At 55.1% G+C, this 16670-nt stretch overlaps 5 protein-coding genes across 5 annotated transcripts; 3 read left to right on the top strand and 2 right to left on the bottom strand.

Annotated features, from left to right (window-relative positions):
* Window positions 1-1953: 1953 nt before the first annotated feature.
* Window positions 1954-5313, top strand: B0T26DRAFT_640371 (uncharacterized protein; the record flags this gene model as incomplete). Its single annotated transcript, XM_060437228.1, has 1 exon — window positions 1954-5313. One exon carries the CDS (start codon window positions 1954-1956, stop codon window positions 5311-5313), a length of 3360 nt encoding a protein of 1119 aa, XP_060301426.1.
* An 851-nt stretch (window positions 5314-6164) lies between these two features.
* B0T26DRAFT_698511 (U1 zinc finger-domain-containing protein) lies at window positions 6165-7657 on the bottom strand. The gene is made up of 4 exons (XM_060441434.1): window positions 7481-7657; window positions 7234-7341; window positions 6996-7100; window positions 6165-6924 (listed from the first exon to the last, which is right to left on the bottom strand). Exons 1-4 carry the CDS (start codon window positions 7488-7490, stop codon window positions 6206-6208), a joined length of 942 nt encoding a protein of 313 aa, XP_060301427.1. The 5' UTR covers window positions 7491-7657; the 3' UTR covers window positions 6165-6205.
* A 338-nt stretch (window positions 7658-7995) lies between these two features.
* Window positions 7996-8882, top strand: B0T26DRAFT_738879 (emp24/gp25L/p24 family/GOLD-domain-containing protein; the record flags this gene model as incomplete). Its single annotated transcript, XM_060443645.1, has 4 exons — window positions 7996-8211; window positions 8316-8439; window positions 8499-8802; window positions 8864-8882. 4 exons carry the CDS (start codon window positions 7996-7998, stop codon window positions 8880-8882), a joined length of 663 nt encoding a protein of 220 aa, XP_060301428.1.
* A 918-nt stretch (window positions 8883-9800) lies between these two features.
* B0T26DRAFT_610415 (Flavinator of succinate dehydrogenase-domain-containing protein) lies at window positions 9801-10444 on the top strand (the record flags this gene model as incomplete). The annotated part of the gene is made up of 2 exons (XM_060435889.1): window positions 9801-9963; window positions 10029-10444. Coding segments are annotated over 2 exons (579 nt in total), but the record flags the coding sequence as incomplete, so codon positions are not given.
* Window positions 10445-11734: 1290 nt separating this feature from the next.
* On the bottom strand, window positions 11735-14989 carry B0T26DRAFT_869597 (uncharacterized protein; the record flags this gene model as incomplete). The annotated part of the gene is made up of 6 exons (XM_060447890.1): window positions 11735-12441; window positions 12817-14018; window positions 14176-14421; window positions 14479-14773; window positions 14821-14882; window positions 14960-14989. 6 exons carry the CDS (start codon window positions 14987-14989, stop codon window positions 12024-12026), a joined length of 2253 nt encoding a protein of 750 aa, XP_060301430.1. The 3' UTR covers window positions 11735-12023.
* Window positions 14990-16670: the final 1681 nt, after the last annotated feature.

Genomic DNA, 16670 nt, shown 5'->3' on the forward strand with positions numbered 1-16670 from the left:
GCAATTGCCCTTCTGGTATGTGCTTGGTACGAGTCCCATACGTAACCCACCAAGCAAGCAGGAGGCAGTCGGTGATTCGCCGCAGTACATACCTACTCATGCGGGTCCTGTCAAGGGTCGAACAGGAACAAGCGGCCAACTCGTCCTCTGATTTGGCCGTACTGTATCTGTATAGGTACTGCTGCGCTGCACAGTCGTGTCTCTCTTGGGGTCGATTCTTGTCTTGCCGTCGAAACCGTCTCTCGTCAAAGGCCGAAGCGACAGCAGCCTGCAGTGTGTTCAGCAGCTCGAGTGGCCAGTGGCGCGTGCGGGACAGTAGAGGCCCCTTTCTTGGTCGTCTTGGGGCGGGGTGAGAAGCAGGCAAGACGCAGGCAAGATGCAGAGCCACGGATCATGGCCGGGCAAACTCATGTGCCGAGACAACGCAAGCCGCGCAGGGCACAGCAACATCATCGGGGAGGGGAGGGACAAGTTGAAAAGGCAGGCGAGCAGCCGAAGCTGTCGCCTTTTATCTTTCTTGCAGGGTCCGAGAATCTCTCCGTTTCCCCCTGCCATGGTATGTGGACGGTGCGCAACATCCATGGAATCCCAGCCCCCCGGGACGATGGGTATGGGAGGGAAAGGTAGGTGGGTGGAAGAAGGAAGGGATGGGCAAACAGTTCGCATCCTACCTAATTCCCCGCCCGCCTGCCTGCCCACCAGCACCAGCCCGCCAGTATGGGCAAGCCATTGGATGGATGCTTGGCGCGGAAGGCACTCTCGATGCGTACTGCAATTGCGGTCCCATCTGCTCTTGCCTTGCCTCTGCTGGCGGGTGCGGATACACATCGAAGGTACTGCGTAAGGAAGTGGAGGCAAGCATTGAACCTGGAGGACACGATGGCACCAGGCAGGTAGGAAGTGGACCTTCCATTCCTTGCTGCTGCAAGTGCGGCCAGTCCAACAGGAGGTCCTCCTTCCAAAGTTTTCGTTTTGAGATGGTACTGTACCTTTATTAGAAGGGCCTGCAGAGAAGGGACAAGCGAGCCCAGCCCGCCTATTTTGTGCTGCATCTGGGCCGGGCCAATCGTTAGCGATAGGCCCGCCAAACCCCCCTACCTGCGCCAGGTCGACGCTTCCTGATCCGGCATCCACTCGCTGACCGAACGGCGTGGTCCCTTCCTTGTGGCCATCATCATCATCGGCAGCGTCTCTACAGCCCAGGTCTCTCTGTCTCTGGCCATTGCAGGTGTCGCCAGGCGCTGGCAGTTACTTGGCTTCCCCCTAGGTAATCTCATCATCGGCCATTTCCACGCCGCTCGGGCTCAAACCTGTCCCCCCCCCTTTCGCGCGCCAGAACAGAACATCAGATCAGCAGACCGAGCCCTCTGGAGTCTGCGGTCCCCCGAACCATGTGCCCGAGTCTCGCTGTCTCGTCGAGTGCGACATAATAGCTCCGCTCAACCCCAAGCGCTAGCCTGATTGGTGAATAGCCGCACACACCAACCGTCAACCGCACCCGCCTGGAGCAGGGAATGCTAGGTAGGTAGCCTCTTTTGCGTGCCCGGGACCCAGGCCGACAAGTCGAGTCGGGACGTGACAGCTGCGATACCTGCCAACTTGCGCCCACTCGCACAACCGCTCTCTCGCTGGCGGACAAGATCTCGGAGGCCACTTGTCGATGTCTCAGATAGCCCGCTGGCATTTGTTTCCTCGCAATCCGGCCGCAACCCCACGTTGTACCACAGCCAGCTCTGACGCTCTTTTCTGCTTGGCCACCCGCACCCGGCGAAATACTCGTGACCTCCTTTTCGATCCGCCGCTTCTCGCCGTTGTCGCTGTCTCCCAGTCTCTCGTAACCGCCACCAATATGCGAAGTCCCTTGCGCCCGCCGCCCCCTTCAACCTGTTAGTAAATAAAACACTGGAAGATCCCCGGTCTGCCAGGTATCGCGGGCCCATGCCGCCGCCTTCAATGACGACGGGCGCCGAGTTCAAGCCGGCGCTGTCCAAAATGGGCACGTCCCAGCTCCGTGACCCTTTCGGCGCGGATTCGGGCCGCCTAGGCACCCAGCCGCGCATGTTCAAGAAGCATAAGGTTCTCCCGCACCCCCGGAAAGATGGACAAGTGGGGATTCAACCATCGGGGCCGAGAAAGTTTGATGTTAGAACCAAGGCGCCACTGTCGCGAAGTTCTGGCCCACCCGGCTCAAGCCCTCAAAGCCAGAAATCAATAAGGGCAGGGGGAGGCCCTGAGCCTCCTCCGACGCCGCCAGCGCATTCCCGAACATCGTCGTCGAGTCATTCTGTCAAGCTTACGAGCCCGACCTATGTTAGCAGTCCTCTGCAAAGCGCCGAGAATGTTTCGTCGCGTCCGCCGGCGACGCCAACAAACCAGGAAACCCCGCCGACCCCTAACCTGACTCCCGACCGAACGCCACCAGGGCCCTCTGAGCGCCGCGCTAACAAGCCACGGCCGCCGATAAGCGATCGCATACCGTCAAAGGTGACCATCGACTCGAGAACCGAGTCGTTCAGAACCGCCCCCGAGAACCCGTATTCGTCGGATGATGAAGACGATGGCAGGTCGACCTTGCGTCCGATAATACCGTCTGCAAAGACGTCCCAAAGCACCGTGCGCCAAGTCAACGCAGAAGTAAAGACAAAACCGCAACCGATAGGCCTAGGGCTCGGGCTAGAATCGAGTCCGGGAGGGGAACTGACACCCAAAACCGCAAAGGAATTTAACACTTTTGATGGTGACTGGGGCGAAGGCGGAGGCTCGAGTAGCGAGGTGGAGGAAGAGTGGGACTACAACTTAGGCCGGAACGTAATAGTCAAGAAACGACGACCGACAAAGCAAGCGAGCGGGTTTAAGGATGAGGTCTTTGAGGACCAAGCGACGGCCACTCTGACAAATGCCACCAAGGCTCTGCGGTCGATCTCTCTACAAGAGAGCCCGCTAGTCTACCCTTCTCGCAGGGTTGTTTCGGACCAACTTCCAGCTCGGACTGCTCCCTCGAACTCGGAGTCGTCTATCAGCATCGACTTGAGACGATCTTCAATCATGTCCACCAAGTCAACAGCGTCGACTGTAGTCGAAGCAATTCTCGTCGAGACAGTTCCTCAACGACGCAAGACTTTGCGCCATGTGAGAAAGCAGATTACGTTGCGAGACTCGAGCTCGGACCTGTCTCCAGCCAGCTCCGCTCCAACTTCCATCTCAGCAACCGTCGACGACAATCGTCGGCCACGCCTATCGAGCACCAAAGTGGGAGAAGCCCCGAGGCAAAGCTATACTTCCATCAACTCGGTCAATTCAGTCTCGAGCCGCAAGGCGCGAAGGGAGGTATGGAAGAATGGCGGCATACCTGTTGTAGTGGTCCCAGACCGCCGCTCCTCGGTCAAATCGAACAGCAAGGAACCCTCTCTCCGGTCCGTGAGTAGCCGGAAGTCTAAGCGAAGCCAGAGCTTGAACTCTGTCTCGGTATCACAGGTTTCAAAACCCAAAGACAACGTTCCTATATTCGAGAGGCCCGTCCGCCGGAGTCGGACACTCTCCGAGTCGGACGGGTCTCGCTCAGGGGATCAGCGGACAATCGATTTCCCACCAACTATCCCCACGCGCTCGTCCTCGCTTTCGGCTCCCACAAGCCGAAACGCCTCTCGAACAGGCTCTCTGACCACGGAAAGCTTGAGGGCTCATAATGCTTTCCAGGTGCAACAGGCGCACCATGCGCTACAGAAAGCTCATGAAGAGATTGAGACCCTCCAAGGCGAAACACCACTGCTCAAACGTGATGACAACACCCATGACGACCAGCAGTCTGATCGAGAGTCCACCGAGACGCCCCTGCCCATTCAGGTCGAGCGCCCCCAACCCGAAGTTACGATTCAGCGTGTTCCTTCAACTGAATCAAAAAAGTCCAGAGATGAACCTCAGCCGCAGTCTTCCAATGAACCTGAGGTTAATGAGGATCATGGGCACCGGCTTAGCGTTGACCGTTATGGAGACCCCTTTTTTGGAAAGAGGCTGTCTGTTCAGAACACGCCCTTTTCTCTAGCTTCTGTGGACACGACTGGGACTTCCCACGCTGAGGTGTCCGAGGCTATGGCAGTCAACATCTATCCGCACCAGAACAAGTCGCTTATGATAGTCGAGCACTCTGCTCGGCCATCAGAGAGCTCCTCCCTCGAACGCTACAAGACATCGGAGACTGAGACTCCCACGATCCGGGCGATTGACGTAGACAGCGGCAGCGGCATCCCGGTCACTCCGCCACAAACCTTTTCGATGGATGATGTGGACTCTCCTCTGAGGAACCCAAGAGCACCTCCCGAGCCGCCCTCTCTTCAGTTTATTCCAGCAACCCCATCTGGACTGACACCCACGACGGAGAAGGAGAAAATGCTAGGAAACTTCTTTGAGATGGCCGAGGAAGAGCCAAAACGCGGTTTATCGCTTTTGCGGCGTACCCTGGGCCGTCGCCGGACCTCGGAATATGGACCTTCTCCTCCCCGTCCCGTTGGCCTTCTCACGAGAACCTTTTCTCTGTCTAGGAGTATTAGGAAGGGCCGCGAAGGCGAGAAAGACGAAGGGCCCGGGCTGAGGAGACACTCTACTACGGACGACGGACCGGCAGACGAAAACAGGCTCCATCCTTTCTGGCAGCCGGCCTACATTGAAGACTCCGACTCTGACCCGGAAGATTGGTATGAGGAGACACCCGTCGACCGAACGTACAAATACCCGACCATTGATAACCGCCCGGCTTTACCCCGCCGGGGCTTGAGCGCTCGCATGAAGAAAACTTTCGCCATACTACCCTCTCGAGACGAGTACGAGGACACCAGTGCCACACGCGATGCCCCGGAGCGTAGGACGATCCGGCGCACGCCGAGCGGTAATCTGCGTGTGATGAAGTTTCGGAGGAGCATGGAGTCCCTGACACGACCCCCGTTGCATGACGAGAGGCCGTATACAGCGCCGGAGCAGAAAGATGGCGGCGGCCGACACCTTCGTTTCTGGCGATCGCCAAGTCTCTCTAGGGCGGCAAGGGGCCCAAAGAAGAGGGCGTCAGCTGAGTCGGTGAAGAAGAGTGGAAGCGATTTCTTGCCTTCGCTCGGCAAGCGCATCAACTTTCCCCGCCGGATGAGCGAGCGTCGGCGTGTGAAGAGAACCGAAGAGCTGCGCCGAATGATAAGCGGGCCTCGGGAGGTTAGGGACGGTGTAGGAGACGTGATTCGCCGGACTAGCTACCGGGAGACGTATTATGAGCAGCAGCAGAAGCAACAACTGCTACTGCTGCAGGAACAGCAGGAGCGACGTTTCTGAATGTCCCTGCCAGCCGCGGAGGAAGAAATGGTGCAGAGAGTGTCGAGCTGACTGGACCTCACTCATGACGAATTACGCGTAAATGACTGGAATTTCATGACGCATTTCCGGACTAGCCAAGAGGAAAAGATTACAGACTTGCCGATTATTTTGTATTTCTCCCATTCCTGTTTCTCTATATTACGTGGTGTTTAAGCTTGATGTTGTTGGTTTACTTTTTGTTCCGATTTTTTTCTTCGGATACCACGAGACCTTGTTATGAGCAATGATTTTATGCCTTTGTTGACTGCGAGAAGATGACGAAGAGGAGGTGGAGTGGAGGAGTGTAGGAGAGATGAAGAGAGAAGAGATGTATTGACGATTGAAGACGAATGAGATAAATGAGAAAAAGTATCAGCTTGTTCACAACTGTGCTGTTGATTATGGTTCGCTATTGGGGCTGTATATGGTAATCAAGGGAGGTAGGGAGGGCTCGTAGAATGTACAAGAGGAGAACGTAGTGGAGCCAGGGGGACATTTATTTACACTATGTGTGTTTTCTACCTGTCTCGCTCAACCCAGAGCTACCTGGGCCACTCGGTTGACCTGAGATCATATATTTGACATGTAAGAACCAAGTCACAGGTGTCAGACAGCATGGCACACCACCTGTGGGGAGCATGGTAGTGGTAGCGGTAGCAGAAGAAAAACTCGTGGGCAGTAACACTTCGTAATAGCACAGGGCGCTCCTGTGCGTTTGTTTAAGAGGCACGTATAGATGGATATTCACGTAAGAAATGAATTCTCTTTTGGGCTTGCATTTTTTTTATTTCGCTCTCTCTCTGTGTCTCTCTCTTCCAGGACATGTATATACGCACGCACGCACGCACGCACGCACGCACGCACGGATGTACTAGACCGGGTGGAAGAAGACGCCAGGGCTACCCAGAACTACGGTGGAGGAGAGTAGAGAGAACATCCCCCCCCATCCCCATGTAGTAATAATAAAATAAAACAAAGTAACCGGAAACGCCCGTTTTGCGCCACCGCAGTGCCCACCTTTTTGGTCCCGCCCAAACAAAAAGAAAGCCAAATAACAGCTCGAGGGCCAGTAGAGTAGATACATGAAGGGACACAAGGTTGCTGAACCGGGATTTTTTTTCTTTTGCCGATTGCGGAATTTCTGGGGATTTGGTGTCCATTCTTCGTTTCCTTTGATCGCTGGCACGACGTTCATCTGTTGTCGTTGCCTCCTCCAGGTGGACCAAGCCCGAAAGGCGGCGGCATCGGCGGGAAGCCACCAGGGGCGCCGCCTGGCGAGGCACCAGGCATTGGAGGCGGGAAGGGGAATGCGCCGGGGGCTCCAGGAGGCGGGGGGAACGGCAGGCCACCTGGCGGGGGCGGGAACGGGATGCCGTTGGGGGGCATGGGCGGCATTCCAGCTGCGCCGCCGGGGAAGGGCGGCATCGGCATGCCACCGCGGCCGCCGGCAAAAGGAGGCGGGATCATGCCGGGGAAGGGCGGCGGTATCGAAGAGGGCGGCGCGCCGCCGGGTCCCGATGCTCCTGGCGGGGGCGGCATGCCTGGGAAGGGAGGCATGGGCATTCCGGGAAAGGCGCCAAAGGGTGGCGCGCCCGGGGGTGGGAAGCCCCTGCCGGGTCCGCCGGGGAATCCGCCGTCCATGCCGGGCGCGCCGCGGGCGCCGGGCTGGTTCTGTGGCAGCATGGGGTTGTTGTGGGCCTGGCCTTCGGCAGCATAGGATGACGTGATACTATCAATGACGGACTGTGCCTTCTCGTGTCCGACCTCTGTTGTCCGGCAACGAAGCAGTTAGTATACCTTTCTCGGCGGGGGAGAAGATGAAGGGCAAAGAAACGGGCGGGACACGTTATCGCGGACTGGAAGCCAGAGAGAGGCTTCTCTGGGGGCGCGGCGGCTTACGTTGGTAGTACTCGACGACATTGCGGAGGTGGTTGCGGCCCGTGTTGTGCGCCTTGCGCACGCTCATCGAGTCGTGCGTGAGGTAGACATCGCAGTAGTCGCAGAAGACTGTGGGACACGTGGGTTGTTAGCACAGAGTCTGAGGAAGCGCGACCTCAGCTTCAGCCCCTCCCCCGCTGGATTTGTTCGACGCCGCGGAGGGGAGGAGAGAGGAAATTGATCAGGAAATGAAAATAACGCTTCGCACATTTTGGCATCTTGAACTTTGTTGGTCAGTCCTGTCGCCGATGCAATCGAGATGCGTGCAGAGAGAGTCCGCCTTTGCGGTTGGGTGGTGTGGACGAAGGTTGCGGAATGCGACGGCGACAGCGAGGTTGGAAATGGTCGAGGTGAATGAGGGAGCTGCGAATTGGTCAAAGCTAGCAGTTGTTCCCGTCAGTCGCGAGGCTGAGAATTTGACGCGCCTACCTGCGCTGTGGGGCTTGTGGCAGTTAGAGTGGAGACGCTGCAAGGCTCGCATCTTTTTGAGTCGGCAGCGGCCGTTGATTGGCCCCGTCGACGGCTGCGCTAAAATCCCAGGGCAGGAGAAGGCGACAGATTTCCCTTTTGCCAGGGCAGTGGAGAGCGAGCACGAGCAGTAGATGCCTGTATCCATCCAGTGCCTGCTCTCTGCTCGCAGCTAGCATCTGCATCTGGGCAAAACACTCTCGCAACCAACGCTCGCCCCGTCGACGACATTCACATCCCAGCCAGCCAGCGACCATGGCACGGCTGCAATTGTTTCTGGGCCATGTGTCGAGCCTGTTGCTGCTCTTGGCGGCCGTCTCGCACGCGCTGAGGTTCGACATCGCCGCAGTACCCCAGCACACGACCCACGGCCGCCGATGCATACGCAACTTTGTGAGCAAGGACACGCTGGTCGTCGTGACGGCCACTGTCGACGGCTTCCAGGGCGATGGCATGCAGGTCAACATGCACGTGAGTATCTAGTACCTACTAGCTAGCTGGCTACCCAGGCCGACCCCAGAGAGCGGTCAGCCCGCCCGGGCCCTGCATCGACACCCCATTGACGAGCTGGACAGATCACGGACGCATCGGGCAACGAGTACGGAAAGCCCAAGGACATCGCCGGCGAGAAGCGCGTCGTCTTCACATCCCTCGCCGACGCTGCGTTTGACGTGTGCTTCGACAACTATCTGACTGGTTGTGTGTGCCCCTTTATCCTTGGTGGCGGAGGGCCGGTTAGCTGACGGGCAGCGCAACAGCGAAATACGTCGAGAACCCGTCGCGCCACATTGAGCTGGACATCGACATTGGCGCCGATGCCAAGGACTGGTCGGCCATCCAGGCCCAGGAGAAGCTGAAGCCCGTCGAGACGGAGCTGCGCCGCATCGAGGAGCTGGTGGCCGAGATTGTCGGCGAGATGGACTACCTACGCATCCGCGAGCAGAAGCTGCGCGACACCAACGAGAGCACCAACACGCGCGTCAAGTGGTTTGGCTTCGGTACCACCTTCCTGCTCATCGGGCTCTGGGCGTGGCAGATCATGTACTTGAGGGCGTACTTCAGGTGGGTAACCCTCCACCCTCTCGAATCTTTCTGGCTGTCTACTAACCAGGTGCGGCTGCAGATCGAAGCATCTCATCTAAGGAACGACGTACGCGAGGACGCGGCATGGCTGCTGTCATTTATCCTAGAATTTGTTTGGCTTTACAACGAGCAGGAGTGAGCTCTCGCTCAGAGTTACTGCAATTACGCAACGAAAGCGAGCATGGGATTATGAGGGGATATTCGGTGTACTGTACATGGGACTATTATTTTTTGGTGAAAGGCATGGAAAATTGACTTGCATAACCACCTCCTCGGAGCTTGTTGTCTGGTGTCTTGGAGCATATAAAGGGGCGGGAAAGGGGTGAGGCTTCTCGTCCGTATCCGTGGTATGTAGGCGCAAACTCGACATTCTAACCAGTAAACTACAGAAGATCCCGGCGGCGTGGTTGACCCAAGGTATTCTTTATTGTCAATGAGGCCTAATTCCAATTCGATAATGTGATATGGATCCGCAGATCTGGTTCTAGCGTGAACGCACCGACCGGAGCTCGCCCCCCTGCACACGCACACAGTTCGGCAACTATTTTTCGGCCTCGGCTCAGGTGGTCCAGCGCAGATCCGCCGTGCTAAACCGCCTGAAAACGAGCCGGCGCCGGACTTTAGTGCGTAGTGACAAACTCTCAAGACGGCATCTTTCCGCCACATCCAACCGTTTCGAGAACAAGACCAGCAATTCCCGCCCCTCCACAACCTGGGCTCTCCACCAGCCAACCCATCAATTGCTCTCTACTCTTCTTCGCCCAGCACAAGACGATTTGACCAGAACGACAGCACCACTACCGCCTCCTCCAAAAGCCAGCCGAGTCGGCGATTCCATTCTATTTACCATGGCATCGCCATCCTTCTCCCTGCGGCCCGCAGCCCGCGCCGTCGCCCAGGCAGTCACATCACGCACCGGCACCGGTAGCATCAGCAACGGCAGGCTCGCCGTCCGCGCGTGGGGCGGTCAACACAGCGCATCACGGTACCAGAGCAGCAGCACCAGCCAGCCGACCCAGAACGCTCCCGGCGCTGCCCGGCAGGACCTCGAGGTCGGCGAGCTGCAGGGCGCCTCGTTCAAGGTCGAGCCGCTGCGGCGGACGGGCGAGACCCCCGCGACGATGCGCGCGCGCCTTCTCTGTATGCCTCGCTCTGTCCATGGCACTGTGAAACCAGCGACGAATCACTGACAAAAAGAATCCCAGACCAGTCCCGCAAGCGCGGCATCCTCGAGTCGGACCTGCTGCTCTCGACCTTTGCCGCCGCGCAGCTAGAGCACATGACGCCCGCACAGCTGGTGCAGTACGACCTGTTTCTCGACGAGAACGACTGGGACATTTACTACTGGGCCACACAGGACGCACCCCCATCTTCATCCTCGGAAAAAACACCGCCAGGCGTGCACCACGAAGGCGCTAAGGATAGCAATGATGTCGTGGCCCCGCCGAACCCGCGCGCCGGCGAGTGGGCGCAGACGGTCGGCACGTTCAAGCCGGCGTACCGGCCGGTGCCGGCGCGCTGGGCCGGCAGCGAGGTGCTGGCGCTGCTGCGCGCGCACGTCAAGGCGCGGTCGGCGGCGGGCCGCGGCGGCATGGCGTTCATGCCCAGCTTGGATAAGTACGGCGGGCCTACCGTCGATGGTGTCTAAATCATGATGTGGCAAGGTTAATGGTTTTTTGTTGTTGGCTGTGAGGTGTGTTTGTACTGGTGTTATGACTTATATAATACGCACGGCGGTGTACCTTATTTCTCTCTCTCTCTCTCTCTATATATATATATATATATGCGTGTGTGTGTGTGTGTGTGTGTGTGTGATATGTGTACGAAAATATAAAATAGCTTCTATGGATAGGATGGAAGCAAGAAAAGGGGGTTAGATTCTCCATTGACCGCCAAGTATTTTGGCCACAGCTAGTTGCCTCTTCAAATGTATCATTTATATATATAGCAGCAAAAGACGAAAGTCTATTTATATTTTATTTCGTCTGCTTCAATAAGGCTCTGCTCAAGCAGGGACTTCCACAGTTATATTTATCGCAAAAGTGAAATAGCTCATATCCCTGAAGAGATGATGGGAATGGGACCCCGAAGTTTGGTATTGACCAATTAAAAGGGACCCACAGACCCGGGCAGTAGGCACGGGTCACCGGGCCAAAGAACGAGCGGCCGTGGACCCGGTGGCGGGTCCCCGGGTCCCTGGGTCCTCGGGTTCTTCGTGAATGGCTCGCTTATATAGATATACGGTATATAAAGACCGTGTCTACGGTCCTAGATAGAGCTTGCTTGGTCCTTCAAGCAAGCAATACATATTCTTTGTACTCATACCCGAAATAGTGGCCCCGTTGGTTACTCTTTACGCGCCTCGCTCACCCCGAGCTTCAGATAGCGTGTCATCTTAGGAACCAACCGCAGAGGTGAAACTACGAAGTCCCCTATTTCACGTACCTATTGTATATCACATGCAAACTGCAAGATTGTATTCGACGCTGGATATCGGCCGACTCGCTCAGCATTAGTTTGATAGATGTATACCTTACCTCCTATATACTGGCGCCGACACGTTCGACTTACGACCTTGCACCTCTGCCGCTGTGCAATAGATGGAGCCGGTGATGTAGCGCGACGGCCCCAGCGGAGCTTCACCTTCTGTACCAGGGACTTACCTATCACGTGCGCGTTTTTCTTAGTACTAGAAATCTCAGGAATGGTACGTCTCGCCAAGAAGGATATAGGAATCAAGCTGGCCGCGACGCTTTTATAATTTGCTAGAAACTGTGAGCAGCCAGCCAGGCTGTAAGGAAAGAACCCCAACCCACACACACAACCAGCGGGCCAAGACCTCACTCCTTTGTCATAACCTCTCACCCGCTGGCCCAAGCACTCCGTCATGTATATAAGTAGTGGCCCTCGTGCCCTTCCTTTGCGAGGGCCAGGTTGAAGTCTCACACCAATACCAGTCATTGCCCACATCGTGACCGCCTTAATCAGGCGTACCTGCCCTCACTTACACAGGCACTTGCCGGCAGAAAGGCATCGAAGGCACTAGAAGGTGCTAGATAGAATAAGATGATGCCTATATAGTAACCCGCCCTCCCAGAGCCTTCCTGTGGCGCGCTATGAAAAGAAAAATAAAGAGAATAAGAGAGAGCAAGTTAACCAGTAGATGAATGTGCCTTAGGCTAGGAATCGGAACTAACCCTTCACCTTCTGGCTCTGAGACAGGCAGCAAGATTATTCTTACTGGTAAGCGTCGAGGGATGCTCCTTGCCCAATACCTTCTCCTTCAGCTGCAGCGCCTGCCGATGCATCTGCTCGGCCTCTTCGTACTTCCCCTGCCTATCAAGTACAATCGCGAGGTTATTCATGCTATCAAGCGTCGAGGGATGCTCCTTGCCCAATACCTTCTCCCTCAGCTGTAGCGCCTGCCGATCCATCTGCTTGGCCTCCTCGTACTTCCCCTGCCTATCAAGCATATTCGCGAAGTTATTCATGCTATTAAGCGTCGAGGGATGCTCCTTGCCCAATACCTTCTCCGTCAGCTGTAGCGCCTGCCGATATATCTGCTCGGCCTCCTCGTACTTCCCCTGGTTATCAATCACAATCGCGAGGTTGCTCATGCTGGCAAGCGTCGAGGGATGCTCCTTGCCTAATACTTTATATAGTTGTAGCGCTTGCCGATGCATCTGCTCGGCCTCCTCGTATTTTCCTAACATGTAAAAGCTCCATCCTACTTTAAACAGAAGACTTGGTAGTGCCTTATCATCTGTCCTCTTCCGTAGTTGAAGAACATGTTTCGTATGTGGAAGATACCTCATCTATTCTTCTCTGTTGTTATGTTCCGGAAAAGGAAACACATCGTCAAGCCGTTGGAACACATTAGCGGTCCATCCACTGTGCTCTCCATTTCGAGCTAACCAGCTTAGCATCGATATTTGAACCAGCCGATGGATATCGTAGGTATCTGACTCATTCCGTTGGGAGATAAATGCGTACGCCTTCAAAGTCCCGATTGCGTCCACAGCCTCTAGTCTCCCGGCCGGCGGCAGCAGAGATCGTGGAATATCCTTCCCAGCTAGGAAGCACATAAATTTGAGATAATTAGCCGCCAGCGGGTCGTGATCCGAGATGTTCCGGAATGAAATCAGCCATGTTGTAGCTACAGGATTTTGAATGCTTTTGTATCGGTGTCGGTCCTCAAAGTCCCTGCTCAACAGCTCGATCATGTCCTCGTCACTAGATTCGCACAGCTCAAGGTATTGCGCAGTCGAGATCTGCTTTTTGGCCATATAAGCAGAGGTCTGCTGTATCGCCAGAGGGAGGTTGGCAAGAAACTCTAGCAGCGCTTCGTTACTTCTTATATCGCTCATCTGATCACTCTTCAAGTTTTTCTGTAACAGCTTAAGGGCCTCGTCTTTGCTCATTTCTTCAACTGAGATAATATGACTTTCAGACTCAACTAGCCTTACTCCAAGTTCGTGATCTCGCGTTGTGAATAGGATAGAACCTTTCCGGCTGAATGGAAGATAGTCGGTAAGGGCAGTGTTGCCGAAGAGTAGCTCTGTGTCGTCGGTGTTGTCGATGATCAAAAGCCAGTTGCCCGCACTCTGGTGGCTTAAGGCAGCCTTAACAAGTGCCTTGACATCTGCTTTCTCTTCGTCGATTCTCGGTACCTTAAGCTGCTGGCCGATAGCGCGGTACGCATTCTCAAAAGTGGTGGCATCCACAGCGGGAACCCAAAAGACGGAGCAGTCCGGATGCGCGTCGCCGATGCGAAAGGCGGCCTCGAGAGCTATCTGCGTCTTTCCAATCCCTCCCAGACCTTCGATGGCGGTCCGCTGGCAATCATGTTCGTTTCTACTAGGGAGGATCCTCGCAAGGAGATCGGTGAGAATCGTTTCGCGGCCGACGAATTCCTTGTTACGTCCGAACGGGACGATCCAGTGCCGCTCCACGGCGGCTTCACCATGTTGGCAGGACTCTGGGCGTAATAGCCCGCCTAGGAGAGAGATTGCCGGCTTATAGTTCGTCCGGCATATCAAAAGGGCCGATGCGTTTCCAGCGAATTGCTTGACAGCATCTTTAACGAGTTTGAAGCTGGGGCATTCTGGACCCTGGAATTTATTCATGCCCGAATGCGTCGCGTCAAGGCCTTTCCGTGGAAAGGTATCAAGGCAGGCTGACAACTCGGTAACGAGCTATAAAAGGTTAGCGCCGCAAGCATGTCTAAGAAGGGCGGCGTACGATCTTGTTGGTAAGTGCATTAGAAAATCTGTTTGCTAAGCTTGGCGAGAGCAGCCGTCTCATCATCTCAGTCTTCTTGGTTTCGTAAAAGCAATAGAGAGGCAACTAGACCAAGTCACTCCTGGCGAGTTCGGCAAAGGACTGGGTCAACTTCTGGAGCTCTCTGTCGCTCTTATTGAGGGCGGCGATGAGCCGTTTTGATGTTTGCTTCCCCATAATACCGCCGACGACGACTTGCCACTGAGCCAGTTCAGCCGCATCACTACCGCGGAATGGAGTGGCAAGAAACACAGCTCCAACTGTAGAAAGCAGAATTTGTCTGTAGACGCTGCCTTCTTGGGCCGCTCGGTTCATAGCCTGGAGATGTCAACCGCCGTCCGCCGTCGTCGATACATCTGGGGGGGGGGGCCATACCTCGGCCAGGATAAGCCCGCCAAAACAAGACGCGACGAAGATGATAGGTCGCGTTTGAGAGCCACGACCTTCGGCGATGAGACCGAGCAGCGCGTCGGCATGGCCGAGCAGCGTTTGCACGGACGCATTTGCAAAGTAGTTTGCATTCCAGTCGTAGGTGAATATGCGGGCCTTTGGTAGGGCTGCTGGCAGCATGTCGCGGTCCGACAGCCACTTCACAACCCTGCCTCCTCCTTTCGTCTTGAACTCCCATGTCCGCGGCGACTCGGTGCCCAAGCCGTGGATTGCAATAATACTGCCCGGTTAGACGTGCTTCGGAGCGTTAGACTGGGTGGAACGTACTCGATGGTCGTATCGTCGGGAGCGTCGCCGACTGGGGCGATCTGGCGAAGTCCCGTGCGAGGCTAAGGACGGAATGGCGGCAGTTAGCGTCCGGTCGCCTATTACACCTCCGCCGGGGTTTAAGACCTTAGTGCGGTACAGCCAAGCCGCTAGGCAGGGGGGTAGTCATGGGGGGTCTCCTATAGAAAATAAGGCTTTTGACAGCGAAGAATTCATATATATTGTACCGAAATAAAGAAAGATTAATTGCAAAAAAATACAATAGTTAAAAATTGATGGTTTTCCCCCTGAAGCAATACACAATTCCAAGCGCTTAGGAACCGAATGAGCCAAACGTAGTAGTGAATCCTCCGGTATTTCCTCCCAAGCTTCTTCAACCTTGACCTTCAATTCTCGAAGAGACAGGGCTTGAAGATCTGTATTTTGTTCAAGCCAGGCTTTCATCCAGGGCCATAGATTCTCAATAGGGGAGAGGTCAGGGGAGTAGGGCGGCCATTTGAGCATAACGATGCCTCTGTCCTGAAGGGCTTTTGTTGTCTTCTTAGACTTGTGAGAAGGAGCATTATCCTGTTGGAAAATGACTCCCGGATTCTCGGTCACGAAGTCATCGATCAGGGGCACGGTGTGTTGAATATATTTAGCTGAGTTAATACCCCCGTAATCCTTCTCCCAGACGAATGAAGGACCCTTTCTTCGGCCAGCGAACATCCCCCAAAACATCCAACCAACGAGCTTTCTTTTCCTCAGAGGGAAATCGGCCTTGGTTTCTTCTTCCTGAAAATTCATAACCCTTTTCTTCCACATAGGGTCATTGGTAGCCCAGGTTTCGTCAGAAAGCCGATTTCCTCCCAGTCTTCCGGGCGAGGGCGAAGCTGTAATTGATGACGGCACCAGGCGACTCTTTCTTCTTCATTCTCTCTGGTCCGGACTATTTCCCGGGGCCGGATTACAGAGACGATGCCAAGCTCACGAAGTGCCCGGTTAATAGCCGCATCACCGTAATAACTAAGAGGTGGAGGGAGGAACTGGCGTAAGGAATACATAGGCTTAAAGCGGTTATTTCCATCCTTGAGTCAAGTGCTTAAAAGGTGCCGTTCAGGGGTACGGATTACTCCTTTCCTCTATCTTTTCTTTGGCGTAGCTGGCTATGTGCAAGTGGACTGTACCTGCCACCAGGAAAAGCCTGTCTTTTTCATGATCTCTTCGTAAGACCAACCGGTATATTGACGTAAAGTTTGAACGATGAGCCGCTGATCACGCGTGAGGTGCTTCCGAGGCGGCGTATAGGGCGTTGTGGAAGAAAGAGAAGAAGGTAATGTTTGTTGACTTAGTTGTGTTAAAAGGAGGTCTTCAGGGTCAGGGGATTGGCTGAGTTGCAAGTCCACTAATAAGGACGCAGGGGGTACCTGCCAGGCCTGCAACTGGCTCTCAGTCACCTGCCTGTTAGGGGACTCAGGTGCCTGTAAGTCCTGCCAGCCCTGTAATGGGCTGTTAGACGACTGGCTGGCAGTTGACGTAGTTGATTGAGTGGCCATTGTGGTTTTTTTTGGCGGATTTGGCGGATTTGGTTGTGTTGACTTGGCTTGTGGTTGACTTGGTGGATTGACTTGATAGATTTGGTGGACTTGGTGGATTGAGTTGGTGTAAGACTTTGAGGTTTTTGAATTTAGGTACAAATATACTAGAAACTACTAGAAAAGGTACTTCGCTTCGAAAGTTGCGTATGTAGCTGACAAAGCTGAGAAATCCCTGTCCAGAACCCTGCCAACCACCCCTGTAAGTCACCGCACTAAGGTCTTAAACCCCGGCGGAGGTGTACTTATGTGGAGAGGGGATCTCACCTCCATCGT

This window comes from Lasiosphaeria miniovina (genome assembly GCF_030549165.1).
Source record: "Lasiosphaeria miniovina strain SMH2392-1A chromosome Unknown B0T26scaffold_2, whole genome shotgun sequence".
NCBI classification, from domain to species: Eukaryota; Fungi; Ascomycota; class Sordariomycetes; order Sordariales; family Lasiosphaeriaceae; genus Lasiosphaeria; species Lasiosphaeria miniovina.